Source organism: Panthera onca, chromosome A3 (assembly GCF_046562875.1).
Source record: "Panthera onca isolate mPanOnc1 chromosome A3, mPanOnc1 haplotype 2, whole genome shotgun sequence".
Taxonomy (NCBI): domain Eukaryota; kingdom Metazoa; phylum Chordata; class Mammalia; order Carnivora; family Felidae; genus Panthera; species Panthera onca.
Window position 1 is genome coordinate 110538344 of NC_138341.1, and position 22773 is coordinate 110561116.

Here is a 22773-nt window from a genome sequence, read left to right on the forward strand (position 1 = left end):
TTAGTGAAATCAGTGCCTCCCACTGGGAAATCAGCACTTCCAGGAGCTGACATTATTACTCTGCCAGTTTGTTTTTGTCCCTGAAAGTTGGAGGGAGAAAAGGCCTAAGGAGTGGACAGTGGAGTGGAGGTGCTGGCACTCTAGGGGCCCTTTATCTCACTGTCAACCACCTCTCAGTATGCTCATGTTATAACACGGTATAACACAATTTCTGTCTCTTTGCTTTTTTAAAAAATTTTTTAAAATATTCATTTATTTTAGAGACAGGGCACAAGCAGGGGAGGGGCAGAGAGAGCCGAAGACAGAATCCGAAGCAGGCTGCAGGCTCTGAACTGTCAGCTCAGAGCCCGACATGGGGCATGAACCCATGAACCATGAAATCATGACCCGAGCCAAAGTCAGACACCCAACCGACTGAGCCACCCAGGCGCCCCTCTTTGCTTGTTCTTACCAAAGCCCTATCCGACCCATCAGGACAAAGTTGGGAGGAGAGGGCTGCCTGCAGCAGTGCAAGCAAAGCTTCTCGAACCTGGACCCGAGTGGCTGAGCTCGCCTTTTGCTCAGAGCCAGCCCAGTTCTGCACTTGCACACCTCTGTTGTGTCACCATCTGTGTCACTATCCTCTGTTTTCCTTTGGCATCATAGGCTTGCTTTTCCAGGAGAAATATTTTGTTTCCTAGGTCTGAGCTTTATATTCATGTTACTACTTCCATATTCAGTTAATGGCTTAATTGTGCATTTAAAACAAAACAAAAACTTAATAAGAAGCCACTTCCCTAGTTGGACAGGAGAATTGAGGGCTTCTCTGAATGTGCTCTGGTTTTCTGGCCAAGAAGAGGTACATACAAGGGCCCTGAGAATATTTGCAGATGCAATTCCTCATACATTCATTTTTGAGTTATTGTGGAGAACAAGAAAAATATCAGAAGCTGGAGACATTTTCCCTAGGGGAAAAAAAAAATTCTGTAAACTAGTCCATGTTGATTCCAGACCAGATTCTAGAATATTCTGACAGAGGGATGGCATATATGCCTCAAACAGTGAGAAGTACTAAGAATTTCAACACAGGTTCACAAAGAACAGGAGACTTTAGGCCAAGGGTCTCCACTCCATCAGGTTCATCTCATCTCATCAGGTTCATTGACCTTTGTTTTTCTTCCAGTTTTATAATTATCTTGTAATGTTCTTTCTATTGTCCTGAACTTACAGTCAAAAATAATACAGGGGCGTCTGGATGGCTCCCTCGGTTAAGCATCCGACTTCAGCTCAGGTCATGATCTCGCAGCTCTTGAGTTCGAGCCCTGCATCAGGCTCTGTGCTGACCGCTCAGCTTCAGATTCTGTGTCTCCCTCTCTCTCTGTCCCTCCCTGCTTGTTGTCTGTCTGTCTGTCTCTCTCTTAAAATAAACATTAAAAAAAAGTTAAGAAAAAAATAGAAACATATGCATTACTTTTTAAAAAACATGTGTGTGCATTTATGTGTGTACAGGTATGTACACATTCATATACATACAAATGCTATAACTGTAATATAAAGGAGGTTTTTAAGTGTGATAATAAAATTTGTTCTCATGTGTAAATATTTGGTTATGACCATATTAGAAGGCATAATGAAGTTATCAGAAGCTATTACTAATATGTAGAATCACCTAGAATGCGGACTGCTACAAGTGTAGACTGTCAGATGTGTTAGCATCACTCTTGGTGATGCGGTTGTCAGAAACGGTCAATATCTCTTTGGAAAAATCTGATCTGAACAAAACAAAGTACAATCTTCCTGTGATCTGCATAGAAGTTCCCTTTTTAGGAAATTAGCATGTATTAAAACCATGTTAAAAAAATATTTTGTGTCTATATGTAAAACTCTGAGTTGGGGCGAGACTGACGTAATAAACATTTAAAGGTCCCGTGGCAGACCTTCACTGTGCGGAAACAGCCTGCTAAAATGTTGCACGATGCCGAATGTGCCTGGCCTCCATGTGGCACCTATTGATCATGATAACACAGACCCCAGAGGGTGACACTTTCCCTGTTGGGCTAACGAAAGAGTTTTTCATGGTCTTCTCTGCCAGATGGAAAAGCATAGACTGGCTGGCTGGCTGGCCTCACCCAAGAGGTTCAGAGCCATTGGCAAGGCCTGCTGGCAGGAGAGATATTTCTGGTGGCTTCCCTGCTTCTCTACAAAGACTACCAAAGGCTGTTGGACATTGATCTTTGCTTTTCTTCCAGTTTTATTGAGCTATTAATTGATATATCACATTGAATAAGTTTAAGATGTACCACATAATGATTCAGTATTTGTATATATTACATAATGCTTACTGTAGTAAGTTAACATCTATCACCTCACGTAGTTACAGCTTATTTTCTTGTGATGAGAACTTTTAAGGTCTACTCTCAGCAGCTCTCAAATATACACTGCAGTATTGTTAACTGTAGTCACCATGCTGTACATCACCTCCTCAGAACTTACAACTACAGGGGCACCTGGGTGGCTCAGTTGGTTAAGCGTCCGACTTCGGCTCGGGTCATGATATCACGGTTTGTCGGTTCAAACCCCGCATCGGGCTCTGACAGCTCGGAGCCTGGGGCCTCCTTTGGATTCTGTGTCTCCCTCTCTCTCTGCCCCTCTCACGCTCATGCTCTCTGTCTCTCTTAAAAATAAACATTAAAAAAATTTGCTTGTAAGTTTTTTTTTTAATGTTTATTTATTTTTGAGACAGAGAGAAACAGAGCATGAATGGGGGAGGGTCAGAGAGAGAGGGAGACACAGAATCTGAAGCAGGCCCCAGACTCCAAGCTGTCAGCACAGAGCCTGACACGGGGCTCGAACTCACAGACTATGAGATCATGACCGGATGAAGTCAGACGCTTAACTGACTGAGCCACCCAGGCACCCCTAAAAAAATTTTTTTTAAAGAACTTCTATAACTACATGTTGGTACATTTTGACCACCTTCACCCATTTCCCCCCAGCCTGGACGTTGGTCGTTAAAATGTTGTTTGGACTAGATGTCCTTTTAAGATGCTTTCCAAGTCTGGGGATTTCTGTTTCTCAATGATGATGTTTTGGACTCTTCCAATTGTTTTCATGTTAATAAGAAAATGCAATCACAGGGCGCCTGGGTGGCTCAGTCAGTTAAGCGTCCAACTCTCGGTTTCAGCTCAGGTCATGATCTCATGGTTTGTGGGTTTGAGCCCCGTGTCAGTGTCTGCACTAACAGTGCGGAGCCTGCTTGGAGTTCTCTCTACCTCTCCCTGCCCCTCCCCTGCTCACATGTGTGCTCATGCGCTCTCTCTCTCTCTCTCTCTCTCTCTCTCATAAATAAATAAATAAACTTTAAAAGAAAAAAATTGACAGGTGTTAAATGACAAAGATGCCTAGTACTATGATTTCTGCAACCTTTTCCGTTCTAAACCCTCTGGCTGAGTAGTTCTGTTCTTTCTCTGAGCTCTGCCACTTCTGACCTTCCTTTTCCTGTGGGGAGCGCCTTGCAGAGCTGTTGCCTCCACTGGGTCCAGCTGTCAGCCAGAGGACCCGCAGTCTTGGCCAACCTGCTCAGGCTGCAGGAGAAGGCTCCTCTGGGGGGGCACCCGGCTGTGTCAGTTGGAAGAGTGTGCATCTCTTGATCTCGGGGTGGTGAATTTGAGCCCCACGGTGGGTGTACAGATTACTTAAATACATAAAGAAAAAAAAAAGAAGCTCCTGTGCAATTTTTTGGTGACTCCTTTTCCCCGGCATCACAGGTACGATACAGTGAGACTGTATAGACCATGGCCGTGTGCGTGAGAGTCGTTGTTACCCTGTTTGATTCTCTTCCCGTAGGAATCAACTCCTAAAAGTTTAGAATTGAACTTTGACATGTCTAATATCAAGCTTTATTTTTTATTCAAGGCTATTTCTGATGCTTGGAAGCTACCCTTTCAACCACAAAGATGGTCATAAATCTTTGCCTCCCACAGTTCAGACCAAGAATTTACTGCAACAAGGTAAACAAAACAAGTATATGCACATATATGCAATGGCCATTTTTCATGCTTTTCCCCATGTCTTGCCTTGTGTATGTGGACTTAATTTAGGTGTAATGTGCTTTCACCTTCACTGTTTTAAATCCCACCAGGTGATATTTAGGTAAGCATTGGCCAGGATGTACCCCTAGAATCATGCAGCACTGTTACAAGGGGAGCTGTGGCTCATTTTCTGGAGGGTCGTGTTCATTGTGCTCCTCCCTCTGATGATAAAATTTAATTCTACTCAAAGTCACAGCGAAGGTAGAAATACTGTCTCCCCCAGTATTCCTCTCGCTTACTTCTCATGCTAGAAATAATGACTTGTATTTGTTATTTGGATTCCTTCTTCTTTATTTGAACCAAGTTGCTTTGCCTTTTGTGCAAAGGAGCTTATCTTTCCACAGCCCGGAGCAAGGAGTAAGGAAACTGCAAAAAGAGAATTGAGCCGTCCTTTAATTTTGAGCTTCTGCACACAGCATGCTGTTTCAGGTTCCCAGATTGCTAGCCTGATGTCTTTGAACAGAGACACAGGCTTCCTCCGCCATCTGAAAAGAACATTCTTATGAAACCTTTCGCAGGCTGAAATGGCGTAAAATGAATATCCACCGCCTTCCGGAAGTTCATTTACAAGAGATCTACATTAGTGTGATACCAAAACTTTTTTTCGTAAAAGTAAAAATTCTCTTTGGATTTCTTTTGGTTAGCAAATACAGGTGCTAATATAGGTCTTATGTAAAAGCAAAGTGGTGTGATAGGAACTTTCAGAAAGAGGGAGGCATACCTGTATCTTAAAATTTCCACTGGTTATAAACGAATATTAGGAATATTAAGAGGGGGAGAAGTTGCTCACAATCCCACCCCCTAGCATATTCACTGCTCTAGATTTCGTATAGTCTTTTGTGGTCCTTGTTGGTGAACACACTTTTTTTTTTTTTTTAATGTTTATTTATTTTGAGAAAGAGAGAAAGCATGAGCAGGGGACGGGCAGAGAGAGAAGAGAGAGAATCCCAAGCAGGCTCCATGCTCGGTGCAGAGCCTGATGTGGGGCTCGATCTCATGACAATGAGATCATGACTTAAACTGATATCAAGAGTCAGATACTTAACTGACTGAACCACCCAGGTGCCCCCACACTTTTGTTTTTGACCAAGTTCCCTCAGTCATAGATTCACAAGAAGATTGTCCACAAGAAGATTGCTATGGAAATTTAATAATTGATAGAGTCCAAATACAAAATTAAGAACTATAATGAACATCTTTGTTTTCCCCTAAATTTCTGTGGTTTCATCCTCTACAATAAAAAAAAACTAGTATAGCTGTCCTTTTTTCTCACAGACATTATTTTGAAGGGATTTTTGTTTGGATTGAGCAGACTTTTGTTGCTTGTATTTTTCAAGGATGGGCAGTACTTGGGGACACGGTTGCCCTCAGCCCTTGACCTGATAACCTTGAGTGCCTCCCTGCAAAAAAGCCCTGGTGAATTCAGTATAATAGAGGAAAGTTTAAATGAGGAACTTAAGACTTTCTTTAAATAATTGTCTAAAAAGTAGCAAATTCTTGAAATCTAGTTGTCTTCATTTGGATCTCATCAAGTGAATGCGTGTCTTATTTGTCATTAACTCTAGATATCAGCTGATGGTTATGAAGTAGAAAATCTCATCTCTGAAGACCTGACAAAGAGAAGTCATGGTTTTAGGACAGAGTATTTCATTAAGCCACCGGTCTACGTGATAGTTTCCTTTCCCTTCAGTGTGGAAATCTGTAGGATTAACATAGACCTCACAGCTGGGGGAGGCCAGAATGTCACCGGCCTGGAAATGTACACATCTGCCTTATCCAGCAGAGCATCTTGGAATGCCCCCGAGTGTCGGACCCCGGGCCCCGCCGAGCCGTCCATCCCAGACAAGGAGGCGTTCACCTTAGTAGGCAAAGTCTTATTGAAAAACCAGAGCCAAGTGGTGTTTAGTCACAGGGGCTTCAAGGCCAGGCCACCTTTTGGCCCAATGGACGCCACACTCCCCTCTCCTGCTGTTGTGGCACAGGAGCTCTGGAATAAAGGGGCTTTTTCCCTTAGCCACGTGGTCCATCTCAAGATCTGTATCACCCACGTGACAGGCAGCGGTATCCCTTGCATCAAACGATTGGAAGTGTGGGGTCAGCCAGCTAAAACCTGCTCTCAGGAGGTGATAGACAGTGTCCTGCTGGTTGCCTCAGAGAGCCTCCCTCAGGACTTGACTCTGCAGGCCCCAGCCTTGCCCATGGAGAGTGACTGTGATCCCGGAAGCCTGTCTGAGGGCCAGCAGGCCCCCTCCAGCCTGCAGGAGCTAGCCGAGGTGATTCAGGATGTGCCTGAGGAGTTCCTGGATCCCATCACCCTGGAGATCATGCCTTGCCCCATGCTGCTGCCTTCAGGCAAGGTCATCGACCAGAGCACGCTGGAAAAGTGTAACCGCAGCGAAGCCGCCTGGGGCCGAGTGCCCAGTGACCCTTTCACGGGGGTAGCCTTTACTCCACACTCCCAGCCCCTGCCTCACCCCTCCCTGAAGGCCCGGATCGACCATTTCCTGCTCCAGCACTCCATTCCGGGCTGCCATCTGCTTGGGAGAGCACAGACTGCGTTGGCAGTGACACCTTCTTCCATTGCTCTGCCCTCTCGGAAAAGGAAGATGGAGCAGACTGAACATGCCCCGGACAGTAGCCTTGGGGTAAACGCTTCCTGTTTTTCTACCACAAGCCTTCTGGTCTCACCCACTACCTCAGAGCACACCGCTAAGAAAATGAAAGCTGCCAGTGAACTTGGGCTGACACATATGGACTGCTCAACAGGTAATCCACGCCCTGCTTCCATGTCTGCTGCCCTCCCTGTGCTTCCCAGGTGACGCGTGGCACTATTGCCCTGTGCTTTATGTTTTGCCGTCTTAAGTTATCCCAAAACTTACTGGCTTAAAGCACCACACATTCATTATCTCCTAGCTTCTCTGGTCAGGAAGCCAGGATAGTTCGGCTGGGTCACCTGCTGCGGGGTCTTCTCCAGCTGCTGTCAAAGTGCTGGCTGGGGCTGCAGCCACTTCATGGCTTGACTGGGGAAGGATTCACTCGTAAGCTCATTCCTGTGATTGTTACAGGATTTGGTTCCTGGCTGAACTATTGTTCCGAGGGCCTCTCTTCCCTGTTGGCTGGTCTTGGCTGGTGGCCAGCAGACTCAGTCTGTCCTCAGTTCCTTGCCACATGGGCCTCTCAAGGGCAGGACATAACACGGTAGCTGTGTAATCACAAGATGGAAGTCATAGTCTTATATTACCTAATTGTGGAAGTGGCATCCCTTCATTTTTGCTTTATTCTGTTAGAAGCAAGTCACTAAGTCTGGCCCACACTCAAGGGGAAGGGGGTACCCTAGGGCATGAGTCTCTGGAGGTGGGTCTCATTGGGAGCCATTTCAGACACTCTCCCACACCTTTGATTCCTATTTTATTCAGTCATGTTTTTAAATGTTTTTAATTCAGTGTTTTTATCTAAGATTGGTGGTTGAATTTTTGTCTAATGCCTTTTCAATATCAGTGGAGATGGTACTATGATTTTTCATCCTTAGATCTTTTAGTGTGAAAAAATACATTAATAGGCTTCTTAATATTCAACCGTTATTACATTCCTGGAAAACTTCATTTGGTCATGCTTCTTTTAATGTTCTGCTTGGTTCTGTTTGCTAGCGTTTTATTTTGGGTAAATAATTTGAACTGTCGCGTACACATACCATCTCTGGTCATGTTTTGTTACCAAAGATTTGTGTGCTCCATAAGAAGAATTAAGACATTTTCCTGTACTCAACTTTAGAACAATGTAAGAGTATTAGAATAATTTCCTCTTTCCATATTTGGTAGAATTTGCCCATGATTGTTAGTGCCTGGTGCTTTTGGAGATAACTCTTTGACACTTTCTTTTTCCTTATGAAAATAAATCTGTTTAGATTTTATCATTCTTGTGATATCCTCTCTTACTGTAAAAGCCCTATGCAAATAGTGCACTTAAAGGTTACATCTGTGTCTTCTCTGGTTTTGAGTATAGATGTTAGTCAACATGACCCCTGGAAACTCCTGGAAGCATCTGAGGTGCAGTGGGGTGAGACAAAGAAAGGTCCTTAGACCCTGATGTCTGTAAGGTCAGGTTTGTTGGTGATATAGGACCATGCTGACCTGTGCTTCAAGGCCCCAAGCAAGTCCTGCACACTGTAGACAAAATGTTCTACTCCCTACTTTGGGGCAGTTTTGTGAACCCTGATACCAGGCAGGTCTCTGGGTTCTTTCGTGGACAGCTGTCTCACTCTCCCATTGCCTTCACCCTCAGCCTACTGCTTGGCTTTCTGTGAACCACACAGAGAAGGTCCCTTAGATAGTGGAGTGGGCAGAGTGAGGTCTTTGTCATTCTACTTGGTAATGACCACTTTGCTTTACTCAGCAGGAGAGAGAGGACGCAAATGCCCAGAGAGTGCAGGCCAGCAAACCCGCAGAGCAGTGAGGGTGGGGGCCCCAGAAGGGAGGAGATGAGGAAAAGCTGCTGGCGAGGGAATGGACAGGGAGCAGGGGCACAATGGTGGGCACCTCCTTGGCCTGCAAGGAGACCTTCTGAAAGTAGGGTGCAGTTTTGCAAGTGAGCCACAAGGTGGCCCAGGCCTGCCCAGAAATCTTTCCAGGAGGAGGAAAGCTAGAGCTGGCCCAGAAACCCTGAAAGTGGTGTGGGATGGGTAGGAACGTCCCCAAGGCTTTGACTGCTGGTACTCCATCATCACAATCCACTAGCAGACGTCAGGGAGGAGTTTCTTTACATCTGCGTCCATTTGAAGTTAGAAGTACTGTTCTTGTGGTCCTCCAAGGACTTATTGCTTGGTCTTTTTTGCTGAACCTCTCTCTGGATATTGTGGTCTGTGCATCTCTTGTCAGGTCCCGTGTCCCACGAGCAGAAGCTGTCACAGAGCTTGGAAGTTGCCTTGACATCGACTCTTGGCTCCATGCCCTCCTTCACGGCTCGGCTGACCCGGGGACAGCTCCAACAGCTCGGCACAAGAGAGAGCAGCGCCTCCTGGAGGCCAGGCGCCGCCTCGGGTAACTGGGGCCCCATCCGTCTCTCCAGAGCCCGGGAGCAGAAGCCTGGGCCCTGCCTCTGGGGCTCCTGGGACCGCCATGCCCAGCCTCCTTAGTGCCAGCAGCCAGCACCCGGGCCTCAGGGAGAACTCTGTCTCTTTCCTTTTCCAGGGGGAGCTGAGGGGCTCCTGTGAAGTTTAACTCTTCACAAGGAGAGCTTTCTCTAGTTAACTCTTGGTAATTCTGTGGACTTAGGGCTTGGCAACTCTGCAGTGTTTTTGATAAGATCTAATATTAATTGTTCTGTCCTGAGGACTTTTGTTTCCCCTCCTTTGGTTAGTTTTCAGATCCAGTCTGTCTCCCATCTGACAGCTGGGCAGTTTATTTTAAGGAAGTGTGGAGAGAAGCTTGGGGGTTGTCTCCTTCGTCCCTTCCTGTTAACAGTTTCACTGGTGTTTAGAATAGAGCTGTAGCAGCTTTTGACTGAGGCAGTCTTTGCCCACAGTGAACCTGGGACCACATTAGATGATAGAATCAGTTAGGATACAAGGTGAGAGAACATGCCGGAATGCTAGGCAATTTTTACAAGATGAAGCCTGAAGGAGCCCGTGATAAGGTGTATGCTCGATTCTTGTTGCCCATCCAGAGCCAGGCCATTCTTACCTCTTCTTCTTCTCATCCACACCTCCCTGTCTCTCTTGTTTCCATCCTGACCATCGCCAAGAACCTTCTCGGCCAGGCGACCGGTGGTTTCCACGGCTCCAGACGCAGTGGTTGCTCTCCCTTCCCCTCCCAGCAGTGTCTGATGCGGCTTGCCAGCCCCTCCTTCCTGAAACCCCTTCTCTCTTGGCCTTTCGGATCCTGCGCTCTTTTTCTCCCTCTTTTCACTGTCCCTTTGCAATTTCCACTTCTGACTCCTCTTCCAGACTCTGGTCCTGCAAACTCTTCTCTGCCCTGCCATCCCAGAGAGAACCCACTGGCCAGTGACTGCCCATGCTCCCCGCTGTGGCTCCTTCCTCTCCTTGGAACTCAGACCCTGGCCTCCCTGACAGCTGCCTGGCACCTCCATGTGGGAAACCCCTGGATAGATGTTGAGTGAAGTTCTAACTCAGAACTGCAGACACGCCCCATCACCCCATTGCTAGTAAAGAGCAGCATCTTCTCTTGGGTCAGGCCTGTAACGTGGAGATTGTCCTTGGTGTCCTTCAGCCTTCCTGACATCCATTCATCCTCAAGTCCTGTACGTACTCTTCCAAAGTGGATCTCCGAGCACTCTGCTGCCACCCTGTCCCCTGTGCCGTCCCCTTCCCAGCCCCTCCCTGTCTCTTTCAGCAGCCCTGCTGCTCCCGCACAGCCACTCTCACCTGTAATGTCCACCAGCGCATGGCACTTCACTTCTCAGACTCCTCCCAGGGCATCCCACTGATCCTGGAACAAATTCTAAGCCCCTGCCGCTGGTGAAGTCCTGCGCACCCCAGCCTGCCCCCTTTGTAGCCTCACCTGAAGCCAGTCTCCGCCATCACAGCTCTGTGTCCTGTCTTTCTTTAATGGACCAGCCATTCCTTTTTTTTTTTTTTTGCTTTGGTTTGGTTTTGGACCAACCATTCTTTGTACTTGCTGTCCCTCTCTTTCTGCATGGCTGGCCTCTTTTTTTCCCCTAAGAGACCACCCTTGCCCTCTCCAGAGGGGTGTGGAGTGGGGACAAAGCAGCCTCCTTAGGCTAGGGCCACAAGAGAAGGAAGCGCAGCAGGTGCAGCTTGGGGAGGCAGTGGCAGGACGTGGCCACTGCGGCCCTCATTCAGGGAGGCCCCGCGGGAAGCAGGGAAAGAGGGAGCCTGCAGCACAGGAAGGGGATTGACAGGTCAGGAGGGGCTGCCAGGCTGAAGAGAAGAAGCAGGTGCCAGGCTCAGTGGGTAACTCAGACCTCAGGCCTGCCCACGTGGTGCCCTCCCTCCTCCTTGGACCTGCCCAACCCTGCTACACCTGCTCGCTGTCTGCTGTCTCCTTTCTTGGGTCGTCTCGCCTTTCTTGTAGTTTATGTTATCAGGATGAGCTTGTGCCTCACTCTGACTGTAGCAGCCTGTTCCAGGGGGAAGCAAATCCTGCTCAGAGACTGGGAGGGAGGGCTCAGTGCGGTCCGCTTGCCTTCAGAAGCCAGCTTTTCTTGGGCACTCACTGGAGCACCAAGATTTGATGATTGAGGGGAGGTCTCCCAGGTGTCCTGGCTCCCCAACACCCTCTCCTCCCAGAGCAGCCAGAAGTGGCCCCAGGAGGGTTAAAGCCATGCTGCTGAAGGGGTGGAGGGTGGGGAAGCTTCTTGTCCCACTTCAGGCTCATGCCCTGCCATCAGGACGGAGCCTGGACCAGGGGACAGCTTTCGCCTCACCTTGGCCTATTTTCCTCCCTGATTTACCAGAGCAGCCTGGGAGCATCCCGGGGCCCGAATGTGCCTCCTGCAAAAGAGCGTTTTCTCCCTACTTCAAAAAGGAGCCTGTGTACCAGCTCCCCTGTGGCCACCTCCTATGCCGGCCCTGCCTGGGTGAGAAGCAGCGCTCCCTGCCCATGACGTGCACAGCCTGCCAGAGGCCATTTGCCAGCCAGGACGTGCTGCGTGTCCACTTCTGAGTGACTGGCTCCAACCTGAGAAGACCTGTCGATGGGAGGAGCTGAGGGAGTGTGTGTGTGGGGTTGGGGGGTACGATCCCCTGAAGTCAGGCCAAATCCCAAGCACAGAGGGGCCCTTTCTCCCCCAGGGGCTTTCCCTTTGCCTCCTTCCAGAGTGTAGCACCTGGGCCAGAGCACAGGGGAGGGGCGCTCCACTCCTGCTCAAGTGGCAATAGGGTAACAAAGCCATAGTTTGGGCTGGGAGGGATAGGGGATGTATCCCTGCCCTCCTGTGCCTCCCTGCCACCCCCCTGCCAGAGCCCAGGGCCTGTTAGAGCCAGCCCCACCCTGCCAAGGGCCCCCCGAGTTGTCTGCACACACACCCCAGCCCTGCAGGATGGACCCGAGTGGAGCATGAGAGACCATGGCTTGAGAGCTCAAGGACAGCCTCCGCCCGTGGGGTCACCTAGAGTGTTCCGTGGCTGGAGTCTGCGGTGAGTGACTCAGCCCCCGACTGGCAGACGACTCTGAGCCTTAATAAAGCGATGGTTGACGTCTGTCCTCTGTGGACTTCCTCCTGACAGAGTGCCTGTCAGTGTCGTCATACTCCTGTCCCCACCGGCACCCCCACAAAGTGGGACCATCATAGGGCAGCCTCAAGCAGTCAGTGCAACCCTGTCTGGCTGCAATTCAGGTCAATGGCCTGAAGGGACGAGAAGTCACGTTTTCGATGCTTGGCATGTGTGAGGGTTTGCACGTGGGTGTGCACGCAGGGTGGGTTGGGCACCCTCCCTTGGGCCGGTGTGGCACAGGCTTCCCTCATCTTGGCGGAGCCTGTGCACTGCCCTCTGAGAACAGAGCTTTTCTGCACGGGGCCCATTCTGGGAAAAGTGCTTGTTTATAGGCTGCATTGTTTTCATTCAAAATTCAGTTCTGTGGCATCCCAGAGGGAATGTATGTATTCCTACAACTGTTTACTGTGTGGAAGAGGTTCTACTCCCTGGAAGGACGGCAGTGAGAAAATGCACCAGGCTGTTCCCCGTGCCCTGGAGGATGTCAGGAGGGAGTTCACCTTGAGTCCTCAGGGCCATAAGCTGCCCAGAAATCCCAGCCACCTGCTCCCCTCCCCTCCCACAGGCCTGCAGCTCATGCTCCAGGGGGACCCCAGGGAGTGACCCCGGGAAGGAGGGAGCTGATTAAAAACTCAGATTCTTGAGTCCCGGGAATTTAGAGATCTGGGGGTGGGGTTAGAGATTCCGGGGGTATTTGTGCTCCTCAAAGGAAATTCCTTCCCTTGACACAGCCTCACCTGAGACTTCAGAGTCTGCACTGCTGGCCTTTCCTCTGAGCTGCTCTTTGGCTTCAAATGGCCTGGCCTTACCCTCCTTGCTTGTGTTCTAAGAAAAGCCCCAGCATTCGGAGCAAAAGCACTGCTGGGGGTGGGGGGATGGCTGCCCTCAGCCTGTGGTGGCCTCAGAGGAGCAGCCAACCTGAAGCAGGTTCACTACTCAGGAGCCCTTCTCTCTGGGGGGCGTCCTGTGAGCCCCACCCCAGGGAGCCAGAGGAAGCCCCTTCCCCGGTGGGGTCTACATAAGGCACATCCAGATGGGGGCAGAGTTTTCTCCCTCTAGCGGAGGGGCCTGGTGATCTGCATTTGAAAAGACCTTCTGCGCCCCAGGAGGCTCTGGTAGGAAACCAGGCATGGGAGCTGCTGGGGTGGACAGTTCCTGTCCTGTGACCAGGTGGAGCCACACCCACATCCTTGGAGATGCATTCATTTTTATCTTACTTGTTTTTTTAAGCTCTACGCCCAACACGGAGCTTAAAGTCACGACCCCACGATCCAGAGTCACATGCTCTATCGGCTGAACCAGCCAGGTGCCCCTTTATCTTATTCTAAAGCGCCCCGCAAAAGGACATTTGTCTTTCACCAGCCTTGCCAGAAACGGCACTAGGCACGGCCAGCTGGGCAGTTCCTCGCCCCTAGAAAACGGGAATAACATCTCACCTGCCGCCAACCAGGCTCAGAGGGCAGTTTATTTCTCAGCAGAGCCAGGGGCCAGGCACAAAGCAGCTAACCAGTAAACACAGAGTTGACTCCGACTCTAGTAGACGCAGGACCGCAAAGCCTTGATGAGGCCCACTGCCCCCTCGCAGACCGTAGGTTCTGTGGGGCGCCCGTCTTCCCCTTTCCTGTATCATTTACTCGACGCCAAGCCCATTTGTGGTGCGCAGCCCTGGGCCCCTGGGCCCCAAATATTCATCTCCAAGGGGCAGTGCGGCCTTGCCTCCTGGCTGTCCTCCCTGTGGGGCTGAGGCCCCAGCCCTTGGCCACTCTGCGCTTTTGAACAGGGACTGGACCAGCTCGCTCCTGCTGTGGCCCGCCAGCCCCAGGGGCAACGGGAGGGAGGGCCACTTAGAAGAAGTAGAAGAACCAGATAGCCAGGAAGAAGAGGAGCAGCTGCTCGGTGCTCACAGAGTATTCCATCTCCTGGAAGCCTGGCTGCAGGACCCTGCAGCACCTGGGCACCCGGGCAGAGCAGGCTGCCCTAGCCCCCGGCCGCGCTGCTGCTCCCCGCGCGTCTCCAGCTCGAGACCGCCTGGCCGCGCGGAGCTTTTCCATCCCCCAAGAAACCAGTCCTCTGCCACAGGGGTTGCTGTAAGTAGGTCTGCAGACAAAGCGACCTGTCCCTGGAGGAAGCCGCCGCCCGCCCGGCTTCCAGGCCGTTGCTAGCCTCCTGCTGGCGGGCTTGTAATACTGGGCCAGCTGCCATTGTGAGGGCTGTGGGCGGGGCGGGGCGCCTCAGGGCTGTCCCCTCCCTTGGAGGTGGCCCCTCCGCCCTCTTCCAGTCCCCTCAAGTCCCTTTGCAGCCCGCTCAGGCAGGGTCTTTCCTTCCAGATCTAGGCTGGAAGGGACTGGCTGGGCTGGGGATCAGCCAAAGATGCTCTGTCCAGCCATAGGTGGCAGAGGCCATACCCCAGGCTCCACCCCGCAGTGATGCACTCCCTCTCTTATAAAGAAGTGCCATGGCCCAGAGGGGTGACAAGATCTCCAGAGTGGCACGGGAGGAAGTGAGGAAGAAGGGACAAGAGGCACCCTTCCCTCCCCCAAAGGTTTGTGCCGGCAGTGAGGCGATGCTGCATGTTATCACCATGTGACCACACAAACACTTTGGTTTGTTTTTTTTTTTTTTCTCTTACAATATCTTACAGGAGAGGAAGAAAGTATGTATATATGCTGTGTGGTTCTGTTGACTGCGGTTTCCCTTAACATTCTTTCCTGGACATTTGCCTTTGTCATTAGACACTGTTCTTATTACCAAAATCATTTGGAAAAACAAGCCAGAGGCGGGGGGGGGGGGGGGGGGGGGGGCTGGGAAACAGGAAAATGCTGAAAATGAAGAATGGTTTGGGTTCGGTGGGGAGAGCTGACCCTTGTATACACAGACCAACGAAACAGAACTGAAAATCCAGAAGCAGGTCCAAGTGCCTGTGGAAACTCGGGGCACCATAATGGGGGCATCACCAACCAACAGGGAAAAATGGACCTTCACCAAGTGGAGCTGGAGCTCCTGGAAGAAGGAAACCATCAAAGAACTAGAAGAAAATGGAAAATGAGGGGATTACTGTGAACCCGGGAATGAGGAAAACCCTCCTCATTCAAAATCCAGATACAGCACGGGAGAAGAGTGATAAATTTGACTACGTTGAAATTAAAAACAAAAAAACTTGTACATCGGGGAAAAAGCCACCATTAGCAAAGTAAAAATATAAATTACAAGCTGGGAAAATATATTGGGACTTGTATTATGCAAATGGTTAATATATAGTTTCTAAAAATAAAAACCTGATCGGGGCACCTGGGTGGCTCAGTCGGCTAAGCGTCCAACCTCAGGTCATCGTCTCATGGTTCGTGGGTTGGAGCCCCGGGTCGGGCTCTGTGCTGACAGCTTGCAGCCTAGAGCCTGCTTCGGATTCTGTGTCTCCCTCTCTCTGCCTCTCCCCTGCTTGTGCTTTATCTCTCAAAAATAAATAAATGTTAAAAAAATTTTTTTAAATAAAAATAAAATCCAGATTCATAAAGAAATGCAAATAGCCTTTTAAACATACCAAAAGATGCTCAACCTTGCTCATAATGTGATAAAATAAAAACAATCCTGAAACACCGTGTCTTGCTTAGCACATGGGCACCCATCTCACAGTCTGGCTACAACATACCGTGGGTGCTCTGGTCTCACAGGTCCTATCACGTGCTGCTGGTGGGAATGAGAGGCATACAAACTGCCAAGGGCAAGGTGAGAGGGCTACATGTGTGTGGACCCTCTGACCCAGCCATCCCACTTCCAGGATTCTAGCCCCAAAGATCCTCTGGCAAAACTAGGAAGAGAACACTTGTCGCGCCACCAGAAGCAGCCAGCCAAGGCCCTTGCAGCACCTGAGAAGCCATATCGCCCCCCAGTGGAGGGGCCAGCTGCATCCAGAAGAAGTGCTCAGGAACAAGTGGTTTACACACACATGATCATACGTTTATTACCAAGGAGGTTGTGGAGACTGAAGGCCACCACCCATGTGAGTTTCAAAAAAAAAAACCAAAAAACTTGGCATCCAGAAGTTTTTTTTGGGGGGGCCCCTGGGTGGCTCACTTGGATAAGCTGACAGCTGCTGACAGCTCAGAGCCTGGAGCTTGCTCCAGATTATGTGTCTCCCTCTCTCTGCATTGTGCTGGGTGCTTTATGTGTATTACCTCATTTAATCCTTGCGGCTTTTTTTTTTTTTTTTAAGATTTATTTATTTTTTGAGAGCAAGTGAGTAAGCAGGGGCAGAGAGAGAGAGGGACAGATGGTTGGAAGTGGGCTTTGCACTGACAGCAGCAAGCCTGATGCGGGGCTTGAATCCACAAACCATGGGATCGTGACCTGAACCAAAGTCAGACCCTCACATACTGAGCTACCCAGGCGCTCTCCCCGCTTTTTTTTAAGTAAGTTCTCTGGCCAACATGGGGCTTGAACTCACAACCCTGAGATCTAGAGTCACATGATCTACGGACTGAGCTAGGCAGGCCCCCCCCAGTCTTTAACTCCTGAAGGAGGAAACTGAGGCTCGGGTCCACAAAGAGCTCGGCTGACTTGAAGGCCACTCCTTACCCCTGAGACACCCTACTGGTGGCAGAGGCTGCCAAAGAGCAGACTCAAGTTCCCTCCATAAGAGTGGCCTGGATGTCACAGGAGGGCCTCTAAGGATCCCTCTATTGAGCTGGGACCTCAGGCAGGGCAGAGGCACTGCCAGCACTGGTCTGGTGCAACTCCTCTACCTGCTCGGGCCCAGGTCCACCATGCAAACCAGAACCAGAGGCATAAAAAATAGTCTAATTTTGGAATAACAACTCATGACCAAGCTATAGCACAGCTTTTGAAAATCAAAAAATATTACACCTCTAGGCACAAAAATAAAAGCTGTTCCCCCAACAAAGACTCAGCACAGTTAACTTCGTGTAAGTGGAGAAATCTAGCTGAAGTCTGAATGGAAAAGTACCCATCACGTGCAGCCACTGAAGGAGGAGGACATGGGAAGGAGCAGGTGCCAAGTGGCCCCGGAATGGCCTTTGGCAGTCTGCAGTCGTGCTCACGGTGGTGGGGACTGGCATCCCACCGAGCCGTGGTTGCCACACTACAGATGGCAACCCCAGTTGTGTGATATGTGTGGCTGGGGGAGATCCTGTTTGAAAGAGGAACGGGATGAGTGGGAAACAGTAACCAGATGAGCCCTGTGTGGTTCCGTGGGGTATGAAGCCACGAGGGATGGACAGACTAGGGGACCGTCCCAGGAAGGTGCCAGGGCTAGGGAAGCAGAGGCAGGAGTAGGGAGGAAGATGGGCAGCCTGATTCCCTCTAAGCCAGTAGAGAGAACTGGGTTTGAAAACAGAGGGGATAGGGGTGTCTGGCCGGCTTAGTTGGTGGAGCATTCGACTTGATCTTGAGATTGTGGGTTCGAACCCCACGTTGGGTGTAGAGATTACTTAAAAATAAAATCTTAAAAGAAGGGGTAGAGAATCACGTTCGGGAAAGGCAGAGACACAGGCTGGCCGCCCCTCCCATGGTTCCTGATACCCTCCCCTTGGGTCCAGGGCCCAGACATCAACTGTGACTCAGCTGATGAAATGCAACCCCATGGCTCATTAATTAGGGAGCCTGCAATTAGCCTGTCTCAGGAACCAGGATCCTCCAGAGAGAACCCCTCTGTCCTGCCTTCCTCTCCCTCCCACCCAAAAGATGAGATCAGGCTTGGGGGGAATTTGGCCCCTGGGAACATGGAGGGGCAAGGGAGCATGAACACCAGGGGAAATGAGATGCCAGGGCACGCGTTTATGCATGAGATGGCCTTGCAAATTGACCCTTGGTAATGAGACAACGGAAATGACAGTAGGCACCCCCACCCTGAAAGTTTCTGGGGGCAGGCTGGGTGCGACTGGCTAGACCTGCCCCAACTTGGTCTGCGTAATGCTTGCAAGTCTGACCACCACAGCTCAGCCTTAGAGCCATCCGGTTCGGGGCCAAAGAAACAGATTCAGCAACCTAAATGCCATTTCACACCGGGCCGTTACTCAGCAACATCTCCTAAAATCCTCCCGTCCTGGCCACCTCCTGGCCACCTCCCATCCACCCCTTGTCCCCATCCCCTGGCCAACTTCCGGCCACCTCCCATCCTTCGTCCATCCCCTGACCACCTCCTGGCCACCTCCCGGCCACCTCCCATCCCCTGGCTACCTCCCATCCACCACCACCCCGCCACCTCCCGTCCCCTGGCCATCCCCCCCGCCACCTCCCATCCACCTCCCACGCTACTCCTCTGCAGCCGTTCTGTCACCTCCCTTTCCAAGACTCCTTGGAAAAATGGATCTCAAGTCTTAGTCTTCGTCCTTTCCTCCTGACCTCATGCCCCTGTGACTATTCTGTTTTTATTTTTTAAGCTTATTTATTTTTAAGTAATCTCTACCCCCAACGTGGGGCTCAGACTCACAACTCTGAGATCAAGGGTCACACGCTCTTCCAACTGAGCCAGCCAGACGTCCCCACTGTGACTATTTTAAATGACCAGTTGCCAGTCAGAGTGCCAAGTGCTCCTCCATCCAAAGGGGCACGCTGTTCCTTCTCTCGACTCCGGATGGGCTTGTGGCTGCTTCGACCAATTGAGTGTAGCAGCCCTGACCCTGTGTGATTTCCGAGGCTGTCACAAAATGCCACAACACTCCTGCCTCATTTGCTGGAACACTTGCCGAGCCCTGGCTTGCTAGAACACTCCTGGAGCACTCTGGAAGCCGGAACACTTAAGAAGTCCAACTATCCCGAGGCCACCAAGCTGCAAAAAGCCCCACAGAGGGGCCACAGGTAGTACCACAGTACCACAGGTAATCCAGTCGGCAGTCCCAGCCCAGCCCAGCCTTTGGGTCACCCCAGCCCAGGTTCCCCGGGCACGTGAGCGAAGAAGTCGCCAGAGGACTCCAGCTCCTAGCCATGCACACATCCAGTCATTGTGGAGCAGAGAAAAGGTGTCCTTGCTGTGCCCTGCTGCAACAATGAAAAGATCCTAGACGGCTGTCCAGAGAGGGCTGGGGGGGGGGGGGTTATGGCGAGGAGAAACCAGGAAGGCAAAGCCAGAGTCCTCCTCGGCAGAGAAAGGCGAAAGCCCAAAGACGTTCCTAGCCTAATACTCTGCATCCTGACACGTGTCTGTGCTCCTGGCACAGACAGAGGCACGTGACGCTCACTGGGGCTCGCCACTAAGTCAGTCATTTACCGAAGACCCTGTGCGGGATGCACTGGGTCCGGGGACCCACTGTAGAAAGGAACACTGTCTGGTGGCACAGAGGGACAGGGAAACACGTGAACCAAGCATTTTGGGGGTACCATGTCGACCCACAGGAGGAGGAGGAGGTCAGTTCTGCTAAGGTTAAGTTGGGGGGCAGGAAAGATGGGACTCTGGTTCTGATTTCAGAAAAATCGCTCCATGGATGTTTTTGGTGGGGGGAGGAATTCGCTCTGCAGCCTCCATTGCCCCTTCATAATACCGCCTTGGTTTTCCCTCAAGCCTCGGCTTCTTTCTCCATTGGATACAGTCTGAGAGAGCTTCATTCAGACACCTAGGGGATGGGCATAGGAGGCGAGCAAAGCCAGACTCCACTCCCCAGACCGTGAATCTGAGCAGAGGGACGAAGTCATCCCACGGCGGACGCCGGGCCCGTTCGGCCCCCGGATGCTGTGCACATTGCACATGGCTTACGGCTGACCTGTCTCTAAAGACCTGCCCTCGGCCAAGGGCAGCCACCTCACCAAGAAAATGCCTGGGAGATCCCCTCCCCCCACCCCAGCCCCCAACAACTAATACTCAGATATGTTAAAAAAAAAAAAAAATCAACTCAGGGGCACCTGGGTGGCTCAGTCAATTTCAGCTCAGGTCATGATCTCACAGTTCGTGGGATCAAGCCCTGTGCTCCCTGCGCTGACAGCGCGGAGCCTGCTTGGGATTCTCCCTCCTCTCTCTCTGCCCCTCCCCCAACTCGAGTTCTCCTTCTCCCTCTCCCTCTCCCTCTCTCTCTCTCTTCTTTCAAAATAAACATCAGGAAAAAAAAAAAAAAATCAACCCCCTGGCCTCAAAGCAGGGCAACTCTGGAGCTGCCCGTGGGATCAGGCTGAGGCTAGACTCCAGCTGACCCACCTTTGCCTGGCTTCTTCCCCAGCCCAGTCCTGCTTCACTCACTCCCGAGAGCCCTCCCTCCTTCCTTCGGCAATCACGCGTGCAAAAGCCCCCATCTCAGGGGCTGCCGCCGGGGAGATCCGACACAGCCATTCCAGGAGTCCTTCCCAGGTTCCTGTTTCATGATCCTCCAGAAACAGTTTCTGAGCCCCGGGTCTCCAGCTTTCCCTTACATTATGAGCTCTCAGTAGCCTTTAAGTTCCTTTTGCTCAAATTTACCAAACCTTGTTAGAGAACACGGAACCAGGGTAGAGGGCTGGCGCCAGACTCTCAAGAACATGAGGGGCATGTCGGAGTGTCCAGAAAGGGCCAGAAGATAGTGAAACTGACATGCACATTCTGGTTTGGACCCCGCTGCCCTGTGGCAGGTGGGGGATGAAGCAGCTGGGTCGTTGGAGTCACGTGGCCTCCTGAGGGCAGAGTTCTGACAGATTCTGGTCTGCTACCACAGGATTTCAGGGTTTTAGGGCTTCAAGGACCAGTAAGGCCTAAGAGAAGGGCCTTGGCCCTGGCCTCATGCCTTAGAGGGTCTATTCTGACCCTCCTCTGGGTGAGACCAGGGGACATACCTGCCTTGAATGGGTACCCTGGGGGCTGTGCCCTGGAACACTCTGTTGTTCCCATGATTGTTTCTGGAGGAGCTGGAGGAGTCCTTTCCTCTGGGTCTGTGCTCAGGGGGACCCACTTGAAGTGCGCAAACATGTCTGCGTTGTGGCAAGAGGAGGAGGTTTGTCAGCCTCAAGGGCAGAGCGCCCACCTGTGTGCATGTCCCTGGGGATGTGGGACAGAGCCAGGCTGCAGGGAGAGGTCAGCTCCCCCGCCGCCAACTCTGCGGCCGGAGTCCCAAGAGCAGGAGACTCCAAATTTGAACCGGGGCTTCCAGATCATTATGAGCACATACGTGTCAAGGTAAGATGACAGAACATGCATTATTTAACATTTTGTCAGCCTGACCTACAACCTGGTTCAGTAACTCTGTTATTGCCTAGCTGTGCGACCCCGGAGGACAAGACACTGAGGTTCTTTGTGCCACAGGGTCCTGCCTCATGAAGTGGTCTATATGAGTCTACAAATCCCTCCCAGCCTGGGGCCTGCAGCAAACATGGTTACTGGCCAACAGCCACTCCCTCCTCTTCCTCACTAACAGAACCCCATTTTGGAAGGAGCCCGTGAACACACCCACCCCAGTTCTGGGGTGAACCTCTGCTGGCCTAACACACAGCCAGTTTCTTGCCCAGCCTGGAGGAGCTTGGGAGTGGGGACCCCGGGTCCCCTGAGGGTCCCTGAGAAGGGAAAAGCTCAGAGGAGGGAACCATTTTGTGGCGGCCCTCCTTGCCATGAGGAGAGACACCCAGACATGTGGAGGGTGCCAGAAGGGTATAAGAAAGCCCTGGGTGACCCCTGAGCCAGCCACAAGACCACCGACCTCCAACTTTGAATCCTAGTACATAGTAATGTCTTGGTGAGTCAGCCATAACTGGCCAATTATGAGACAGAGGAGTGGTGAAGGACACAGACCCTGGGGCCCAGTTCTGCTGTCTTGTTTTGTTTTGTTTTGTTTTGTTTTGTTTTAACTTGTGCCTCCTTGGGCAAGTCACTCAACCTCTCTGTCCCTGTCTCCTGTCAGCAACAGTCAATAAAAAAATACTTCCTCCTTTCTTAGGGTTTTATGGGGCTAATGAGTGTGAACAATTTGGCCCCATGATGGCATAGCTCACTGATGTGGAAGTCTGTGTTGTCCTCTGTGGGTCAACAGGTCCTATAGCCTGTGTGTCCTGTGCCGTGTCCTTACCACACCAAAGGACTGAGGTACCGAAAGAATATTCTAGAAGCCTTCCCGGCACCTTGGCCTCTGCTTCCCGCTCTCCCTGCGGTGCACCCCTTTCTCAGACAGGAGCGCGGGGCCTGGCCAGGTCCCCAGGGGCGCCCCCCACCCCGCTGGCCTGGCGGGGCCGCAGGAGCCTCGCTCATGCGGCTCTCAGCAGTCAGGGCACGGCTCTTGCCGCCGCTGGGTCCCCGAGGCCCTCGGGGCCTCTTTCTGTCTTCCTTTCGGTCGCCCCGCAGGGCTCCTGGCCTTCCCCTGGGCTGCTGGGCGGCAGGAGGCGGGATAGAGCAGGGGACAGCCTCTGTGGGCCCAGGGGTGGCAGCCTTTGACCCCAGCAGGGACACACAGCCAGGCCACCGCGGGAGCTGAGCCCCCCAGAGGTGACTCCATCCATCCTGCCGCCACAAGATTTTAACACTGGAGAGAGTGTCAAAAATACGTCTCCTAGTTTATTTTGCCTCTTATTTAGGTTGTTTTTTGCAAATTAGACTTTTTTTACGAGGGCTTT

General features: G+C 51.3%; 1 protein-coding gene across 3 annotated transcripts in view; it reads left to right on the forward strand.

The window, feature by feature from the left end:
• Window positions 1-12248, forward strand: part of UBOX5 (U-box domain containing 5) — a 37793-nt gene extending 25545 nt beyond the window's left edge. For 2 of the 3 annotated variants that reach the window (XM_060613728.3, XM_060613735.3), the window contains exons 2-5: window positions 3895-3989; window positions 5636-6836; window positions 8945-9106; window positions 11502-12248. In XM_060613728.3, the coding sequence (XP_060469711.1) occupies window positions 3936-3989; window positions 5636-6836; window positions 8945-9106; window positions 11502-11710 (1626 nt within the window). In that variant the 5' untranslated portion in view covers window positions 3895-3935 and the 3' untranslated portion in view covers window positions 11711-12248. The remainder of the gene's footprint in view (window positions 1-3894; window positions 3990-5635; window positions 6837-8944; window positions 9107-11501) is intronic. The other variant, XM_060613742.3, reaches the window with a different exon arrangement.
• The last annotated feature ends 10525 nt before the right edge of the window (window positions 12249-22773 follow it).